The sequence below is a fragment of the Castor canadensis genome, chromosome 12 (assembly GCF_047511655.1).
Source record: "Castor canadensis chromosome 12, mCasCan1.hap1v2, whole genome shotgun sequence".
In the NCBI taxonomy this organism is placed as follows: domain Eukaryota; kingdom Metazoa; phylum Chordata; class Mammalia; order Rodentia; family Castoridae; genus Castor; species Castor canadensis.
Window position 1 is genome coordinate 65,171,204 of NC_133397.1, and position 20,370 is coordinate 65,191,573.

Consider the following 20,370-nt stretch of genomic DNA (forward strand, 5'->3'; position numbering starts at 1 on the left):
ATCATATGACCCTCTCATTCTATCATAGGACATTAGCATTGGAGTATGAAAACATTAAAAGTCAATTTTGTACAGTGTTTGCCATTTGGCAGCAGGTTCGGGGCCAATAGGCCTTCAGCAGAGTGCTGGGTGTTCAGGGGATATGAAGAATAAAATTAGGGCATGGACCCTTGGTGCAGGGCTTGGCAGGGTCCAGGAGCTCCATGGGGACTTGCTATAACACTTAGGAAACAATCTTGTATGATGGATGGTAAAATTGTCTCAGTGTTGATATGAATGAGAAAAGTAATATAAAAGTGCTTAGCATTAAGAAAATCAAACATAAATGTATATAGAAAAAAAGTAAAATACATCAGCCACCTTATCACTCATAGATGACTAGTGTTCATGGAGGGACTCAGGGTTTTTAAGTGTTGATTTGTTTCTATGAAGCGGTTTGATTTTATCTTTCCCAAAACTGACAGTGGCCCTGCCTTTATCCACAGAACATGGAGAGTTCCTGGCTCTGGACCTTGGAGGGACTAACTTCCGTGTGCTCCGGGTGAGAGTAACAGACAATGGGCTCCAGAAGGTGGAGATGGAGAACCAGATCTATGCCATCCCTGAGGACATTATGCGAGGCAGTGGCACCCAGGTATGGCTTTTCTCTCAGGGTAACCACTGCTGTTCTACATAGACTTCCTCTTGTGCTGTTCTTTCTGCATCTCCCCCCACCATGGAGAGATAATCATCAAGACATTCCTTGATATCAGCACCATTGTAGGGATCCTCCATGCCAGGAGCTCTGGCTGTTTCTGTTGTGTTTTACAACCAATAATTACACTCAATAATAAAAGGAATGAGTGGAGGTGAAATGTGTAGAAGAATTTTCTTGGCACGTCTTGGGCCTCCAGCTTAAGAGGTAGAGAAGACCTCAGATTCCTACTCTCTGTTCCTTCTACCACCCAAGCCAATACTAGGATAGGAATTCCTGATCATGAGCAGATCAAGTGAGCAAGATATTTTTAGATCTTTTATTTTGCCTTTGGTAGGTGGCCTTGAGAGTAAAGTTGCTCTTCTTGTTTTAATGCTGGGGTTGGAGAAGGAAGCTGAGTTTTCAGGACAACACATCTTAGCTCTGCTGAAGGTCACATAACTCCAGTATAATATTGGGAAGAATAAAGAGAGGAGAGGCTGTTCTACTGCCTCCTCCATGATGCCTGTACCATGCTGAGGTATTGAAGAGGTTGGAGCCTGTATTCCCAGTCTGGCTTTGTGATTCTAGGCAAGTGATAGCACCTGGCAGAGCCTCACTTTATCTGTACGGAGAGATGATAGTACCTACATTGGGATTGGAGAGGAGGCATGTTAAGTATGTCACACAATGTCTGGCACATATGCTGGTGCTTACTGTTTTTCCATGGGAGGTTTTGCCCACTCATCTAATAATTGTTCTTTTGTTCTTTCTACTCTGTTTCCAGTCTCTGTGGCCAGCAACTGCATTGTTCCCTTTATGGGGAACATCTTATTCTTATCTTCTTATTCTGGGCTGTACCCATCAGATTACGAATATCTGAGAACCAAGTAAATAAGACAAAACCAGAAAGAGCATCTAAAGTTTGGCTGCAATTATGAAAAAGACTTGCAATATCATGATGATGTGTTAGGTAGATTCTTACCTAATCTTTGAAGTCTCAACAACAAATATGGCCATAGCACCTCAAAACCTTTGCAGTTTCCTCCCTGCAGCCTGGCATGGGCTTGGGACTCCAGCAGGCAAGGTAGTATGTCTCTGCTAATCTAGAAAGAATCCATCGTGAGCTTTCAAGATCTGTGTACCCTCTTTATAGCTTAGAGGCTATAAAAAAAATTACTTCTATTCTCCATATAATATATAAACAAAATGTTTTAGTCTAGCCTTATGCCATTAATGATATACTAGTACTATATATGTTTAATCATACTTTCAGTTAGATATTAAAATGTATTTTTCATGCACATAAGCGTGCACTTAAACCCATTAAAGTAGATAGCCCATTAAATTATTGAATCACATATACTTATTTTCCATGTGAATATTGTCACGGGTCACTTTAATTGTTATTTTTGCATAGGACATAATGTTAATCACATATACGGCATTAAGTTAAAGCAGTTCTTGCAACATGTGAATCATCTCCGACAGTGGTCTCTTAATCTGCCTTCCTCCGCGAAACCAGCAACCTGCTTAGGATGGGTCCTTCTCACTGCAGGCCCACAGTGCTCGGGGGCTTCTATGCAGAAACTGTACCTGACGTCTGTTCTTACTGTAGGGTCATTACAGCTCATTCATTCCCCTTAAATGAGACATCTCAATGGACTGATGACTATCAGTTCATGATCACACATAATTGTAGTGTTATCTTTTTTTTTTTTTTTTTTTTGAGGCAGTCTCTGTATGTAGTCTAGACTGGCCTCCACCTCACTATCTTCTTGCCTCAGTCTCTTGAGTGCTGGGATTGTAGGTGGACCCACCATGTCCGACTAAGTTTTTAAAGTATATCTTATGGGAAGATGGGTGAGCAGATTCTTAGACCAATAAGGAAAAGGAAACCTTTCAAACTTCATACAGTGGTGCCCTTTGAACCTTTTTATGGCAGGAAGGTGTTAGGTTTTTTGCCAGCATCTTATCCTTAGGTCCTTAGCCAGTAGAAAAGAAGTCTTCCAGTTTAAGGAAGCAGATGGTCTCTTCTTCCTGCTTTTAAAAGGGTATAAGTTCAGCCAGGTGCTGGTGGTGGCTCACACCTGTAATCCTAGCTCCCTGGAGGCTGAGATTGGGAGGATCGCAGTATGAAGCCAACCTGGGCAAATAGTTTGTGAGACACTTCCCCCCACAATCCAAAATAACCAGAACAAAATGAACCGAAGTGTGGCTCAAGCAATAGAGCACCTGCCTATCAAGCATGAAGCCCTAAGTTCAAACCCCAGTCCCACTAAGAAAAAAAGATATAAGTTCTTTGAGCCCAGTACTGGCTGAGGGAACTTTTTTTGCAATGGGAGAACTGTTTTGTATTTGCCCTGTGCAAAACTGCCAGTTACCTGAGGTATTGAGCACTTAAAATGGGCTAGTATGACTGAGCAGCTGAATTTAAAAAATTTTGTAAAATTCTAATTACTTGAAATAGTCACAGATGGCTCATGGCCACTGTTGGGGGAGGGAACAGTATTTAAAAGCTTCTTTGCTGCCTGTTTTTTGTTTCCTCCTATTGGGAGGGTAGCTGGAGAAGGGAACATGGTCAGGGCTGAGTTAGGAGAAGCCATCTTGCCTCTCCCCCTTCTGAAGGGCCCCTGCATGTCCCATGATTGTTTTATCTCTTTGTGCCACTTTCTTTCTTTGGATAAAACTATTTGTACTAAAGATCATTTTGACTAGACTGTCAGGAAGAAGTCACTGGGAATTTTTGTAATATATACCATAATTTGTCTCCTATCAGCTTTTCAACAGAGGAGCAGAACTTGCTAAATCTCTCTCTAGAAGCTATTTATATATTAAAATTCTTGACCTCTGCTCAAGAGAGTTGGCCCATGTCTGCTGGTGATCCCCTTGATGCTGGCTTTGTACTTGCCTGCCCTTGGAGAATGTTTTGGTTTGGAAGTTGGAAGCTCAGCATTGTGGTTAACTTTGTTCAGGATCAGACAGAGGGACAGTCTATGAGGGGAGTTAGAGCTGCCTACCTCCTAGATTGGACTGGCTTTGTCTTCCTGGGTCCCTCCTGCTGACTATCCCCCAGGTATCAGGGGGACTAATGAGCCTGTCAGCCTCCCTTCCTCCACTTCTGTGTATATGCAGATAACTTTCTGTGGGGGCTTGTTAACAGATTGCTTACACATCCCCCAGACTTTCTGCTATAGTGTGTATGTATTGCTGGGCAGGGGCGGGGTGGTGTTTGAATTTGCATTTTTTAGCATGTTCCCCGGTGATGGTGATGATGCTACTGGTCCAGGAATCCTCAGTGAAATATTCTTTGTTTCTTTCTAGAAAGGAAAAGATAGTTGTTCTCTCTCTCTCCCCGCCCCCCTCCCCTGCCGTTCCTGTTTCCTTGTTTTTAGATTTTTGCCTCTTAGTTAACTTGGTCCTTGGAATCTGTTTAGCCTCTTGGCCTCTGCTTACTTTTTGCACCAGAATGCGCCTGGCCTTAGCCTTTCAGTATCTGGAGTGTCACCAGTTTCCCTTTGAGGGAGCTAAGTGGGCAAGAAGGAAGCTGGGGGTTGTGGGCTTTGGGGCTGGCTTACTCTGAATACAGCTTTCTCTAAGGCTTAGGAGCTGTGGGTCCTGCTCAGCATGGTCACAGTTGTGAGGCACGCCATCCACAAAACCCTATTTATTCTTCAGTGTTCTTCATAGCGCAGTGAACCTTCTATTTTGAAATTAGAAAACAAAGATAACTTATTAGAATTGCCCCCAGGGGATTAGTTCTCTAGAATGGAGGAAAAATATAAAAGTTGCTTATTTTTGTTAGGTCAGTTCATAGAATGCCAATGGAAAATGTCCTAGCCCTCCCCCAATCACAAGAGACAGAGATGCTAAAGTGTTTCTTGGCTGCAAAGATGAACTTTCCTTTGTGGTAAATTAATCGGCTGGGTGTCTATGACAGGGCCACCAAAGTATGTTCTGTTCTCAGGGCATGCACTGACTTTCTGCTAACGTTGGCCATGATTTCCCCTGCCTTACAGGTTATTTTGACAGCAGTTTGGATAAATAATTTAAGTAGAAGACATCATTTAATGAGCAGTAACTAGTGTTAAGCCCTTGTATGCATTGACTCATTGGATCCTGTTGGTAACTCTGTGAGGACAGGTTTGGTTATCATTCCCATGTATGGATGAACTAATGAAGACTTCAGAGGAATAAGGATTTGGCACAAATTCACCTAGTTCTTTTCTGAGCCAATAACCCCTGCTCTTCATCTCGATGCTTTCTGCCTGCCTCCTTGCTCATTTTCCTAATTCATATGTCCTTAGCTGTTTGACCATATTGCTGAATGCCTGGCCAACTTCATGGATAAGCTACAAATCAAAGACAAGAAGCTCCCCTTGGGTTTTACCTTCTCATTCCCCTGCCACCAAACTAAACTAGATGAGGTAAGATGGGTTCTTCACATGTTTTCTTGGCTTCACTCTTAGGGATGGGAGGATTGGGAAGGATTTCCAAGTCACCTACTGCCATGGGGTTAGTGGTGGCACTAAGAAATAGTGCAAATGAGGTTTCCCTATTGAGAGTTCTGTGCTTGGTAACTCTGGGTGCATGTAGGTGTGAGGAGATGGTGAAGAAGTACCAGAGGAAGGTGCTCTGTCACCCTTTCCTCCACACACATTGCGCAGTGTTCTCACATCCCCGAGGGTGACTAGAATAAGAAATTAGGAGCGTTTCTCATCTAAAGTGTTATGAGAAAGACTCTTGGAAGAAAGATGCCTGGGGAGTTATTGATATGAGGATATGTCTGCTATTTTGGCAACTCTGTCACCTGCTCTTGCCACTTGTAGGGGCAATGAATCATGACAGACTCTTTCATTTAATCTCCTTTCCTTGTTTTTGTTGGAGCCTATGTTTTTCTTTCTTGGGCCAGTCAGGCAGTCTACAAATTCAGTCATGACATGTCAAGCCCAACAGCAGGGGAGTCTACTAATGATAGCTGTTGGAGGGGTATAGTCCGTATTTTAATTATGGGAAAGCAATATTCTTTCCTTGGTTCTTGTCTAGAGTTTCCTTGTCTCATGGACCAAAGGGTTTAAGTCCAGTGGAGTGGAAGGCAGAGATGTGGTGACTCTGATCCGGAAGGCCATCCAGCGGAGAGGGGTAAGTTGGGGGTGGGAGCTCGGGTCTGCAGGCTCATTGGTGTGTCTACTCTGAAAATTTTCTCTGTCTGTCCTCAGACTCAGCATGAGAAGCTATTGCAGAGCTTAAGAGGAAGTTTTCTTCTTCCCTGCTATGTTTACCCAGAAATTTCGTGTGATCAGATGCCTTTGGGGTTTTGAGATTAGTATGATAGAAAGTAACCTTAGCCTTGATGCAGGGAAAATCCTTTAGTCCTTAACCCCAAGACTTGAATTCATTGTCAAGTAAGAAAGTTGGTATGATGTTGACATGAGGGTTAAATGGGGCAGAGAGAGGATCATAAAGGTCTAGCCAAGGAGGATCTAGGAAAGGAAGAAGGAGAGAGAGAAAAGAAGGAAGAGAGGTGAAAAGGGGGAAAGAAAGAAGAACTCTGGCTACAAACCAGACTGCATGGTGAAGGTTGTGCTCCATGGGGAGGACAAGCAGGATGGGAGCAAGGTGCTACTGTTTGACAGGGTCTTGATCTAGATTTCCAGCTCTTACCTTTTTTGGCTCTGACTTGGGCTCATAAGGGGGGACCCCTGTTGCATTTGATCTCTGTGTTTTCTTGCTCTTTCTCCATCTTTATACTTGTCTTCCTTCTGTGATTTCCACAGGACTTTGATATTGACATTGTGGCCGTGGTGAATGACACAGTTGGAACCATGATGACCTGTGGTTATGATGATCAGAACTGTGAGATTGGTCTCATTGTGGGTGAGTGGGCACTGTCCAGTGGATGGGGATGTGGGCTGGAGAGAAAGGAGGGATCCATAGCCTAGGTGTTTCCTTGTACTTCATACAAGATAAATGGTGCAGCCACTTTGGAGGGCCAAGCCAGGACTGGGTGGTAGAGGGCTGCACCATGTGTTGGTTGCTCTAAGAGTCTGCAGTGCCCCCAGAAACCTGGATAGTAGTGCAAGCGGGAGATTGGGGCAGCAGGGAGGACAGTATAGGTGGCTTCTGAATGGTCCCTTGCTTTGGCCAGGCACTGGCAGCAATGCCTGCTACATGGAGGAGATGCGTCACATCGACATGGTAGAAGGCGATGAGGGGCGGATGTGCATCAACATGGAGTGGGGGGCCTTTGGGGATGATGGCACCCTCAATGATATCCGCACTGAGTTTGACCGAGAGATCGACATGGGCTCGCTGAACCCTGGGAAGCAACTGTGAGTGGGCCCTTCCTGTGGGTAGGCAGAGGGGGGGTGGGAACTGAGGTTGGGACTGCCAGGGCCCTAGGGGATGGGTTGTTTTACTGTTTTCTTTATAGTCTTACGTTGTATGCCGAAGGTTGCAAAGGCATACCCTGATTATGGGAACGTTTATGACTATCAATCACTGAGAGGGCTCTAAAATAGACAGAACAAACAGATACCAGATCATCTCAGAGCAGTCACTTTGGAAGGTCATATTCTAAGTGTGTATCCCTTTTCTTTCTTACCACCTTCTATTTGTAAATTTTCTATAGAAACTGTGAGCCACTTAAGGAAAATCATGTTGCGATGGTCAAGATGAGGGGCTCTGAAAGCCCCCTTTTGTAGTTCTCACCCCATCACTGTCCAGGGAATGAGGCTATGAGTCAGCTGCTCATTGCTGGCCTACAGAGTCCCAGGGTCTCCTGTCCCAGCTGTAGGTTGAGGAAAAACTGCCTAATGAGCCTTTTTGGCCTCTACCCGGGTCCTGTGACCCAGCCATGACCTGGGATGGATTGGAAGAGGGGACACAGCATTTTTCACCCTGAATGCTTTACACTCCAGCCTGGCCAGACTTGGTTTCATGTTACTTTTGACTTTTACACAACATAATTTCATTCTCACATTTGCCACATGTCCTTGTTGAAGATCTTGAGACAGGATTGCTACAAGTGCTGAAAGCAGTTGCAAAACACTTTGAGCAATGCAGCACTTCTGCGGTCTTCTTGGAGCTGTGACTGTCTTAAGAAAACTTTTAGCTCAGATCTCTATTTGGAGAGGCAAACCGGCCCTATAACCTCGGTCAGTGGTGGGCTACTGTTTTCTTTACCAGAGAGTACTTGCCACCTAAAAGCATGGCTTAAGTCACAAGCTTCTCTCTCATGTTGAAATGTGAGCCCATGTACTTGAACTTTCTTAGGACCATACTGGTTGTGTCTGCAAGGGTGGTGAGAGGTTTATGAGCTGAATGCCTGCCTCCACTAATAAGGCACGCCCATGGCATTCTGAGGAGCCATGTGCCCTTTGAAGTGTCCAAAGACAAAATTGCCAGCCAGGCCTTGGCAATACACCCCTGGCTTATCCTCAGATAAGACAGAAGTTGGGAGGATATCTTCCAAATTGTCAGCTGTGGTGGCCCTGAAGTCATGATAGACAGTGTCACACCGTGGAGACTCACTGGTCTTGGTGTGATTCCCATTAGTTTCTATAGAGCTGGCTTTTTGGGAGAAGATGTGAAACAGACATGAATTTCTTACTGTTTGAAACCAGGTTGCTACCCAGGTGGGAACCTGTGTTAGTGTTTTGACTTTTTTTTCCTTGCTCTGTAGCCCAGGCCATCCTGCCTCAGCCTCCTGAGTGCTGGGATTATAGGCATATGCCACCATGCCTGGCTTTGCTTTGACATTTTCAAAGCACCCTTGCTTGGATCCATGCTGCCAGATTTCCTTTTGCTTCAGTCTTGCCCTACCTGGCCTTGCGTTTTGAGCAAGTAACTTCCTGAGGGCCTGGGTTTCCTCTCTGGTTGGTGATGTCTAAATCTGCCACGTGGTCCTGGTCTGGGCCTCCTCGTTGCTGTAGCACATCCTACTTAGACTGTAGGCCCAGGGTGTCTCCTTTCTCTTAGACTCAGATCCTTTCTGAAAGACCAAGGGACTGTCTTGGCCAAAAAGGAAATTGCCAGGGCTTGGTTTCCTTGGCCATGGTCCTAGTCAGAAAGACCAATTTCTAAAGAAAACAGTGTCACCTAGTGTTGGAAAATTATATTACCTGACTGTCCTCTTCGTTTTGGGACAAATCTCTGCCTGTCTAAATCACACTTCTTACCTTGTCACTTGCCTGCTCAGAGGCTTTCAAAGAATGAATCAGAGAATTATCCTAGATTCTTAAGGTTTACCCCACACTGCCCTTCTAACCTTGCCCCATCATTCCCCTGGCTCAGGTTTTCACAGTTTTTATCAGGAAAGCACAAATAGCCTGTAGGGGCAGAGCAGTGCGAGTTGATGAGTGGCTAGGCCTGTGCCCCATATTTAGTCAGTTTGACTTTTTTCTCTTGAAAATAAACATTTTATTATTCAGTTTTTATTTTAGTTTTTTATTACTTAGTTTTATTTATTTTATTATTTAGTTTTTTATTTTATTATTTAGTTTCAGGGCCTCAAACTTGCTGGGTATGTGGTCTGCCAGTTAGACATGCCTCTAGCCTAAGATTTTATTTTTAAGAAGTATTTTCTTGGTAGGGAAGAATTTAGCTATTGTTACCTACACAATACTTAGTTTGCCTCAAATATATTTTGTTCCTGAATATTCTGTATTCCCTGGATGTTTTATTTGGTTGATTAAGGCCTGTTCTTCTCCACACATGTGATCCCTTGGCAGTGCTGCCCGAGTTCATCCTTAATTGTGCCTTGATCTCTAAAGTTTGTTCTTGCTTACTGCATCTCGCCTCCCCAGGAAAGTTGTATGTTCATTGACAGTGGGGACCTCATTGTTTTGGTCTGTATTTCCCTGCAGATTTGAGAAGATGATTTGGTCTGTATTTCCCTGCAGATTTGAGAAGATGATCAGTGGGATGTACATGGGGGAGCTGGTGAGGCTCATCCTGGTGAAGATGGCCAAGGAGGAGCTGCTCTTCCAGGGGAAGGTCAGCTCAGAGCTCCTCACCACTGGCTCCTTCGAGACCAAAGATGTTTCAGATATTGAGGCGTAAGTTTCTGGCTTTCTCTGTTCACCAGGTCTCCACAAGTGGGGGCAGACATTTGGGAAATGAGGACGGGGTATTGGCTTTTGACCTTTTAAGCAAGACCACAAGAGAGTCTCACAGGTGGCCCACGTGGGCCCCTGTGACTTCATTTTACTTACTGTCTCTACTTTTGTCAGTTTGAGTATGATCCTACTACCATGAATGAGGTTGGTGGGATAGTTGCTCTCCATGTACAGGGACTTGTGCTGTTTTCCTGGTTTAGTGCTGGAGGCAGTAAAGACAATGACTCACATTCATCTTCCCCCTTTTCCTTCTCCTAAAGCTCCATTTCATTCTCCATTGGCAGTTCTCAAAAATAGACTATCCTGAATCCTGCTTCATAACAGAATATCTCTGGATGCCCAGAGGTATACCCACCCATTCACACACAGCCCAGCAAGAATGGGAGTAAGGATGGCCTGATTTCTGTTTTCAATAAACAGTATCCCAAGAGTTGGGCCTAGTTTTCTGTTATTGAGAGTGTTTCTTATCAGTTGAGGTGTCCTGTTGTTTCAGGGACCAGATGTGGAGAGGAGGTAATTTTAGTACCAAAGGAAGCAGTGAAAACCCTGGGAGGAGCTGTGTCTTCTTGTTGCTAAGCCCAGAGGGGATGAGAGTACTCATTAGTGAGGCATTTAGTTCCCCTGAAAAGGAAGCTCATGTCACAGCTTCAGCTCTTTCCCACCATCTTTAGGCACAAATAGGTTGGCTGCTCTAGAGAGAAACAGGTGGGTCCATGCTGGACTCACATGTTCAGAGGTGGATAATGGCAAAGACTCCACTTGTCTACCCTAAGGCAAGCAAACAACATAAACTCACACTCACTAGCCTAGTGTGTTAAGCATCTAAGACAGGGCCTTGTCTTCATGTGGTACCCACAAAAATGCTAGTTTTCTACATTGGGGAGAAAGGGTAGAGGCAGGGCAGCAGTGTGTGTGTATGATGGTTTGTGCCTCGGAGAGGAGTTCAAGGGTAAAGATGTTGTGTTTTACCCTTCCTCCTTGTTCTGTTCCCTCTCACAGGTGGGCAAAGCAGTGATGAGGGGCTTCTTTTGTGCCAGCCCACACCCCCTTCCTGCTGGCCACCATGGGCCAGGCATGTGCCCCTGCACTGTCTTTCTGTTTCCTAGGGATAAGGATGGTATCCAGAAAGCCTATGAGGTTCTGGTGCGGCTGGGCCTGAATCCACTACAGGAGGACTGTGTGGCCACTCACCGGATCTGCCAGATCGTGTCCACACGCTCAGCCAGCCTGTGTGCAGCCACCCTGGCTGCCGTGCTGTGGCGCATCAAGGAGAACAAGGGCGAGGAGCGAATGCGCTCCACCATTGGAGTTGATGGCTCTGTCTACAAGAAACACCCCCAGTGAGTCAGTTTCTTGGGCCTAGGAGTGATGGAGCCCCCAGAACAGCTGGGACCTTGTAACTGTATGGGCCAGCTCCATTTTGCATATCAGGGTCTCTGTAGAATAAAAGTTCCCACCTAGGCAAGTGGGAACTGGGAGATGTCATTCCTGGTATGGGTAGAGGTGATTTTGAAGGTTACTGACAACTTGGGCTCTATTCAGAGCTTCCCTAGTTGCTGGGTGCTCTTCTTGTCACCTTCTTTATGAATCACCTTCTTCTCATGATTCTTGGTAGTCCTAGAGAAGTTTTTGTCCTCTGCCAGGGTCCACCCCAGCCCAGTGATTTACCAGCCTCTCTGGCTGATTTTGGCATTGAATTGATCGTACCTTGTCCACATATTGGTCCCTTGGTTTATATCCACCTATATGTCCAAATTTCAGTTGGGCCCTGGAAGACACCTTTCCATTGTGCTCACTTATTTTCTTATCATTTTCACTTACTGTAAGTGTAAGGTCAATGCACCTTCATTAACTGAATTGGTTGCTGCAGAGGGTCTCAGACCTGGATTCTCTAGTCTCCCAGCCAATACCCCAATAACTTTAAGGTGCACTTAGGGATGTTGTTAAGAGGCAGATTGTGGTTCCGAAGGACTGGGATGAAGGTGGGCCTGAGATCTTAATAGCCTCTAATGAGGTTTCAGGCCCATAGATCACACTTAGAATACCAAGACCATGGTTCAAAGCTGCCAGCACCCCAAGTGTTTCTTGCTGAACATAACTGTTACCTTTAGTTCTTCAGACACTTGGGATTGATGGCAGAAACTTGAAAAAGAGGCCAAAGTCAGAAGAAAGGCATTCTAGTGTTTCTATTGGGGTCTTTCTCAGACAACATCAGATGAAATGAGATAGTCCATGAAAACAGGTGTTATTGGCACCACTTGATTCTACTGGGTGTCCCAGCAGAGATTGACTACACCTGATTGGGCAGAGGAGCTGTGGCTGTGGACCAGATCAGTGAGGAAGATGAGGTCTTGTGTGACTGTATACAGTGGACAGTGGCTTGATAGAAGTCTCCTTTCCTTTCAGTGGAGGATAAACCCAGCCAGGGTGGTCATAAAAACTCATATCTGAGTTTTTATACAGTGACCCCTAACATGGGAAAAAGCAGAGAGAGGAGGTTCAGAGCAGCTCCTGATTCTGCAGGGGCCTCTTAGCTTTTGGGATGAGGCGGTGCTACCATTTGTACCACTGACCTTAACTGTGGACCCTTGTCTCTCATCTTGGTGGCTGCAGTTTTGCCAAGCGTCTTCACAAGACCGTGAGGAGGCTGGTGCCTGACTGTGATGTTCGCTTCCTTCGCTCCGAGGATGGCAGTGGAAAAGGGGCAGCCATGGTGACGGCAGTAGCTTATCGGCTCGCTGACCAACACCGAGCCCGCCAAAAGACCTTAGAGCCTCTGAAGCTGAGCCATGAGCAACTGCTGGAGGTAAAGAGAAGGATGAAGATTGAAATGGAGCGAGGTCTGAGCAAGGAGACACATGCCATTGCCCCTGTGAAGATGCTGCCCACCTATGTGTGTGCCACCCCTGATGGCTCAGGTACACAGCGGGGCTGCCAATGGCTTCCGTACTGGTGTGGATGCTTGGGGAGGCTCCCTTAGCCTTAGACTTTTACACCATGCTTCTGCAGCTGAATCACTGTAAGGGAATTCTGATGTTCCACAAAGACAACCAGGGCTCCCTCTGGTAAAATCAAAGAGAAATAACAATCAGTACTTCACTGAGTGCTTATTATGTGTCAAAGCACTTAACATGTATTCATTCATTTACTGTTTGTTAACTTTAGCAGTTACTTTATTAACAAACTGCATGCTGTTGGGTAGAAAGTAAAGGCATAGAGAAGTTAAGAAACTCACCCAAGTTCATACAGCTAGATAGTGTCAGAACTGGGATTCAAACCCAACAATTCAGATTCCCAGAACCAGCTTTCACAACTATCATATTGGTCTGTGACAGGGATCAGCAAACTATATTTCATGGGCTGGATTTGGCCTGTACCTGTTTTTGTGAATAAAGTTTTATCGGTATACAACCACTCCCATTTGTCTATATAGTGTTTGATAGCTGCTTTCCACTGGTCTGGCAAAGTCAAGTGGTTGTAGCAGAGACTGCATTACCTAGGAAACTTAAAATGTTTCCAGCCTGGTGCTTTACAAATCTCTGACTCCTGGTGTAGGTCTTACAATCTAATGGTGGTATTTTCCTAATTCACAGAAAAATGACTGAGCAGACCAGTGTAGCCATTTGGTATAGGCTCCAGGAGTCAAGACTGGAGTTTGGTCTCGGCTCACCTTTTTCTAAGTGGTGTGTTCTTGGGCAAGAGATTTGCCCAGCTTAGCAAGATCTCCATCATCTGTAAGAGCGGATGAAATGCATCCCTCACAGGGCTGCCTAAGGGTTGGATGAGGAAAGTGTATGAAGCTTGTGGTCCACTGAAATTGCCCAACAAAGGAGTGTTTCACATTTTAAAGTATTTCCCTTCAACTTCCTAAAAGAGCTTCACTTTGCTGTTCCTCCCCTATTCTAGAATCTAACCTAGGGTGCAAATGGTGTATTTAGTTTTAAGTGAACTGTATCAGAGCTCATTCTGATTTGTGGAGCCCATCATGTGGGCTCACTGAGAAGCAACAAGGAACCAGCAGGGATCTGGGCCTGGGGGGTCTTATTTTCTTCACTATTAGATGGGCTATACACTCCATCATCTCTTGAGGCTGTTGAGTTCTATGGAGGGCCCTTCGACAGAGGTCACTCTCTGTTACCTTAACTCATCATCTTCCTTGGTTTCATCTTCAGAAAAAGGAGACTTCCTGGCCTTGGACCTTGGCGGAACAAATTTCCGGGTCCTGCTGGTGCGTGTGCGGAACGGGAAGCGTCGAGGAGTGGAGATGCACAACAAGATCTACTCCATTCCTCAGGAGGTCATGCATGGCACAGGAGAGGAGGTGAGGCAGGGTGCCACCTCCGAGAAGACCTGTGGTATTTTTCCTTCAAGGACAGAACTTTTGTCTGCTCACCCATGGCCCAGGAGAGGGCTCTGTGATCAAAGCCCCAGTGTGGTCTCTCCCTAAGTTGTGCTTTCTTTTGGGTGGGAACCTTGAACTTGTGCTCAGACCCTACTGGGGTTGCCTGCCCTTGTCACAGCCCCTTCCTCAGTGTCCCAACTTTTCCCTGCAGCTCTTTGATCACATCGTCCAGTGCATCGCTGACTTCCTGGAGTATATGGGCATGAAGGGTGTGTCCTTGCCTCTGGGTTTCACCTTCTCCTTTCCCTGCCAGCAGAACAGCCTGGATGAGGTAACAGTTTCTTGGAGGGCTCTTCTAAGGGTCTTATTAACAACCAACTAGTCCAGGTTTGGAGCAGAGGAGAAAGTTAAGCTGAGAGGAGGGACCTTGGAGAGGAGAAGCCCTTTGAGGGGAATGAGTTAGCCAAGGCTGGTGGAGGTTAAGTAGATTAACTTGGCTGCAATGATCTTTGGGACAGTGATGATTAGTATCATCAAAATACTAACTCACATTTTTAAAACTCTATGGCACACACTATGTTAGGCTTCCTCTGTGCCTTGTCTCATTTAACCCTCACAGCAACTGTGTAAGACAAATGTTTGTATACCCATTTTGCAGAAAGGAAGATCAGAGGTGCTGAGTATTTTGCTCTAGGTCACCTAGCATGGGAGTGGCCAGGCCATAATTTGAATTCTGTTTCCCTGACATCTGAGCACATGTGCTTAAATTATGCCCTTCTGCTTTTGAGGCCCTTGTTATGGGCTCAGGACATTTTCATTTTGTCTCCTGTTGTGTGGATGCTTTGGCTTTTCTGTAGTCTCACATTTCTTTTTATTCCCTTCAATTTGCCTTGGCTGAATGAAGCTGATGGGTAGAGATCTGGTACTCCATCCTGGAGAAGAGTACATGGAGAAGTAGGGAAGAACTGAGCAGTCAGTGCTTGGATTGGCGCTGATGACTTAAATGTCACAGTACTGTTGCTTGAGCAGTTGTTCTTCCATGTCCGGGCCAGTCACACAGAAGCCCACATGCATACGACAGGTGTGCATTTGCTGTGGAACACTCCAATGTATATCCTTCCAAACTTTTCCTGCTAAATTTTTTTTTTTTTTTTTTTTTTGCAGTACTGGGAGTTGAACTTAGGACTTTGAGCTTGCTAAGCAACCACTGCCATTTGAGCTATACCCTTGGCCCTTTTGGCTTCAGTTATTTTTGAGATAGGGTCTTGCTTTATACCCAGGCCAGCCTGGACCTCAGTCCTTCTATTGGTGCTTCCCATGTAGTTGGGATGACTGGCATGTACCACCATACCCAGCTTTTATTGGTTGAGGTGGAGGTCTCATGAACTTTTTGTCCCAACTGCTCTCAAACGTCAGTCTTCCCCACTTCCACCTCCTGAGTAGTTAGGATTACAGGCTTGAATCACACCTGGCTTCTACTAAAAATTTTTAAGCAGATCCTATCTTTTCATTCCAATATATTTATTATCTTTATCTTATCAGGTAAACTGGAAGGTATGTTAACTATTTCTGTCAGAATTGTAAGGAAGGTTCCATATCATTGTGCTGCATTTTATTCTATTTTTTCAATATTCTGTAAGAGCATGTGTTAAATCTAGAATCAAAAAAGGTAAGAGCAAACAAAGCAGAGGACAGCTCTGTCTGTCATCTCTGGTGAGATCATCCTGCTGATGAGGCTTCCATAGGCACTGAGGAGGCGCAGAGGCCTGGAGGCTCCAGCTGCATTTACTCACCACTGGCTTTGGGCACTTCTCAGCTGTTGGGCCTGGTCTTGTCTTATAAGGCTCACCTTTAATGATGCTATTTGAAAATTGTATAAACTTTAAAGTGCCAAATGAAAACTTTTGCCAGGGATGTGAATGTAATTTGTAGATGAGAGAGATGGGTGGAGACAAACACACACTTGTCTGGATGTAGGTGTGAAAGCCAGGGCTCCACAGGGACATGCTTTGTTCTTCTTAATCTCCTGGGATCTGATCACAGTGTGACACATCCAGGTTGATGAAATGCCAAGGCAATGGGCATGAACCATGAGCAGGACCTGAGACATGCAAGTGGGCGGTAGTGAGCACAAGTTCAGCTACAGTCCCAGCCTCTTGGGAAAGGGTTTTGGGGGTGCTGATGCTGGGCTCCTGGTGACTGCCACAGCTCAGAGGGCTCCAGGGAACAAACATTTCTCCCATGTGCAAAGCCAACAGGCATCTGCTCCCAAATGGTCCTGTGACATGATGATGGACACAGTAAGAATAGGCCCACAGAGGACTCTGAGGGAGCCTGGAGGGCTTCCATCACTGAGAAATGGGGGGTGATGGTGAGGCCTAGACTTCCCCCTTGCTGTGACTGGGACATTTGTTCACTTGATTCTGGAGCCTGAAAAATAAGAGGCACTTACTGGCCCTTCTGATATAAAGGATGGGGACAGGGCAAACTGCTTTGCCTAATGAAGAAAGCAAGTGTATAGGGGCAGTGTGGTGCTTATGAGTCAGTGGGCCTGGAGGTGAATCCTGCTCCTCTTTTCAAAATGTAGGTAGGCCTTGGGCAAATTACTCAGTGCCTGAGTTACCTGGAAAGTGGGTGTGATCATGATCAGTGGTCCACAAGATGGCTGTGAAGATTAAATGTTGTAACACATTGATGTGCCTAGCCTAGTACCTAGTGCACAGCAGGTACTCAGTAAATCCAAGTCAGTACCTTAGGAACAGGTTTAGGATCATTGTGGATGAGATGACTGCTTTTTCCACAGAATCTGTCTGAGTTGTGAGGTTGAGCTAGAAGCAGAGCTGGGCTCAGAGAATGATCTAGAAGCCCTTCTCTGATGTCGTCTCCATTGCATGTGTGAATTTTAGAGCATCCTCCTCAAATGGACAAAAGGCTTCAAGGCGTCAGGCTGTGAGGGTGAGGACGTGGTCACCCTGCTGAAGGAAGCGATTCACCGGAGAGAGGTACAGATGTGGTGCAAGTCCCCGTGCAACAATTCCTTGATACCTGAAATGATTTGTGTATTCAGAAAGTGGGGGTGACATTGAGTGCAGCTGGGTTATGGTCTTTTTTTTTTTTGGTTCAGTACTGGGGTTTGAACTCAGGGTGGCAGACACTGTACTGCTTGAGCCATGCTTCCAGCCCTGAGTGTTAGTTGCTTTGCTTGGGAGAAAATTAACTTCATCACCTGGCAATGGTTGAATGTCCACTGTACAGTGAGCCCTGCTCTGGGCTTGCAAACTAACTCAGGAGTGACCACAACAGAGTCTTATTCTATAAACAGAAACCCATGGTGCAGTGAGTGGCAGGTACTATTAAGGGTTATGAAGAAAGGAGGAGTGGGCATGAAGGCAGCAATCTTAATAGCACAACCAGTGAGAGTTTCCCTGAGAAGCGGACATTTGAGCAGACCTGAGTGAAATTAGAAAATGAGCCCATGACATAAAAAATGTATTTTATATACACACAAATTTCTGCTACACGTGTCTGAAAGGAGAAATTGGGGTTCATTTGTGGGTGAGGCATCTGTTTCTGCCCCATAGGAGTTTGACCTGGATGTGGTTGCTGTGGTGAATGACACAGTAGGAACTATGATGACCTGTGGCTATGAAGACCCTGACTGTGAAGTTGGCCTCATCGTTGGTAAGGACTGTAAACATCTTCCCTGTGGGATGCACAGCCTCAGGTGTGAAAGGGTGGGAAACTGGTGCTGAGTGATGCCTGGTGCCCTGTGATTGGCAGGCACAGGCAGCAACGCCTGCTACATGGAGGAGATGTGCAACGTGGAGCTGGTGGATGGAGAGGAGGGGAGAATGTGTGTCAACATGGAGTGGGGGGCCTTTGGGGACAACGGATGCCTGGACGACTTCCGCACGGAGTTTGATGTGGCTGTAGATGCACTCTCTCTCAACCCGGGCAAACAGAGGTAGGCTGCCATCTGTGCACGTGGGAACATCCCAGAACTGGACCGGAGTGATCTGAGTCTTTACTACAGCATTTCCCAAGACGCTTGCTCTTTTGAGGTGCTAATGGGCTTCCTTGAAAGGGTTTCTTATCAAATGAAAGTTCTGAGTTAGTAAATGTAAGAAGCAGCACCCATCCTGAGGCTTAGGAGAACAGGCTGGAGAGCATTAGAGCCTAGGTCTGAGGCTCTGAGGAAAACAGATGGAAAGTGGAACCACCTGCTGCTCTGGGGTGAAGAAGCAGTACTGGGTACCAATGGGAGCAAAGCCTTTCTTTTCTCCCAGCCAAGTGGCTCCAGCATCACAAAGCCCCATGTAAGGTGGGGGTGAGGGGAGGGTCTGAGCTGAGAGACTTAGATGTAACACATTTCCCTTTAAGAAGATGTTGTCTGTAGTGACAAGGATTATCAAGGACCCAAGTCCTGCAGAATACACTTTGCAAAAACATTTGTCTAAAGTAGAGTTTCCAGACTAAAATGCCTCCAGGAATTAGACAGGCAAGCTCATTCATGAAGAAAGCAGGCTACAAGACAAGACAAGATAGGGTAGTGATGGGGTTTTGGTTAAACTGGGAACCTCAACATTTTTAAAGGTGCCATACAGGTCAAAAGACCTGTCCTATGTTCAGTTCCAGACGCCTGCTGCTGGCATTAGTTATTTAATAATGGTTAGATCCAACAGAAAGCATGCTAACTGCTTAGTGAAATCAAGGATGATAACTCTCTGTGTCATCCTCCATTCCTGGAAGCGTGGTGGTATTTGGGTGTGTATGCCTTTTTGAGGAGTTGGGAATAAGCCTTGGAAATGAGCCCAGGCAGTGGCCCAATCCCAGGGAGCCCTGTGGACCTCAGGTACCATATGGTCAGTTTTGCTGAAGGTAGATTCTGAGAGGACACTCAGAATCCTGCCCAAATGAATCAAATGGCATCCATTTCCCATCAAGGTAGCCTGCTGTCGTTGCTTTCTGTTCTGTCTCCACACATCCCTTTCTGCTTAACTTTCTGAACATTACCTACTTTGCAGATTTGAGAAAATGATCAGTGGCATGTACTTGGGTGAGATTGTTCGGAACATCCTCATCGATTTCACCAAGCGTGGGCTGCTCTTCCGTGGCCGCATCTCAGAGCGGCTGAAGACACGGGGAATCTTTGAAACCAAGTTCTTGTCCCAGATTGAGAGGTGAGAGTGTAAGGCTTGAGGGAGAGAAGAACTGTGTCTTCCTTTTTTTTTTTTTTTTTTTTCTCATGGATAAACAAGCTGAAGGGTTTCCACAGCTCAGGGAGATTAGGGCATGGTTTACCCAAAGCTCAGTTTACTTGACTCACACATTTCTATATGCTGTCCTTATGAAAGATCATGCTGAATATGGCATGAGGCCATGAAAAACAATATTGTTGGGTTTTAGACCAAATATCAAAGCTAGAGAGATCTGTGCTCTTAGGATGTTAATTGAAAGGCCCAGAGAAGATAATCTAATAAAACCTGCATACTCAGCTTGGAGGTCCTTCCGCACTGCTGGCTGCAGAATTGGGCAATGAGGATTGAGTACAGATGGGAATGTCAGGCAGTGCAGAAAGCCCCCTCCTTCAGTCTCATGGCAGAAAAGTCTGCCTCCAATTAAAATGGTGAATTTCAGAGTCCTTTAAAGATAAAGATCACTAATCATTACTCTCAGAGCATAGACCAGGAATCAGACAATTGGCGTGAGTGGGCCCTTGGGGCACCCCACCAGTGAATAGAGAGAATGTGTTCTAGTTTGCATGCCTGTTGATGTGTAAAGGGTATGATTTCAGGTTTCTAAAATTGTTACCTTTATGCAACAGTTTTTATTTTCTTCCTACAATTTTATTTACATCTGTTTCATAAATAACACACAGGCAGAATGCAGAGCACTCGGTGTGGAGGGCAGGAGTCCAGGGCTGGTTAATTTATGCTTGTCTTGCAGCCCTATGGATAGCAATGAGAGAAAGGATATGAAACAGCTTTGCAACTGGAAACTGCCACTTGCTGGCATTGCCATTGCCTCCTTTATTATTTCTAAATGAGTGGGACACATAGACAGTGAATTTCCTTTTGTTTTGAGTATCAGTTTTGTACTAGCAGTGCCCTCCTTTGGTGGCTAAAGTGGATCGAGGAGCCATTTCTTCACATTCTTGTTACTCTCAGGAAGAGTCAGTGTGGTCCAGTGGGGTGACCACTGCTTTGAGTTGAGTAGCAGGGTCTACCTCAAAGGGA

At 45.6% G+C, this 20,370-nt stretch overlaps 1 protein-coding gene across 2 annotated transcripts in view; it reads left to right on the forward strand.

The window, feature by feature from the left end:
* Hk2 (hexokinase 2) overlaps window positions 1–20,370 on the forward strand; it is a 57,515-nt gene that overhangs the window by 31,411 nt on the left and 5,734 nt on the right. For both annotated transcript variants that reach the window (XM_020181826.2, XM_020181833.2), the window contains exons 3-16: window positions 486–634; window positions 4,981–5,100; window positions 5,720–5,815; window positions 6,451–6,550; window positions 6,822–7,005; window positions 9,577–9,732; window positions 10,899–11,132; window positions 12,406–12,710; window positions 13,965–14,113; window positions 14,346–14,465; window positions 17,041–17,136; window positions 17,716–17,815; window positions 17,915–18,098; window positions 19,159–19,314. In XM_020181826.2, coding sequence (XP_020037415.1) covers window positions 486–634; window positions 4,981–5,100; window positions 5,720–5,815; window positions 6,451–6,550; window positions 6,822–7,005; window positions 9,577–9,732; window positions 10,899–11,132; window positions 12,406–12,710; window positions 13,965–14,113; window positions 14,346–14,465; window positions 17,041–17,136; window positions 17,716–17,815; window positions 17,915–18,098; window positions 19,159–19,314 — 2,149 coding nt within the window. The remainder of the gene's footprint in view (window positions 1–485; window positions 635–4,980; window positions 5,101–5,719; window positions 5,816–6,450; window positions 6,551–6,821; window positions 7,006–9,576; window positions 9,733–10,898; window positions 11,133–12,405; window positions 12,711–13,964; window positions 14,114–14,345; window positions 14,466–17,040; window positions 17,137–17,715; window positions 17,816–17,914; window positions 18,099–19,158; window positions 19,315–20,370) is intronic.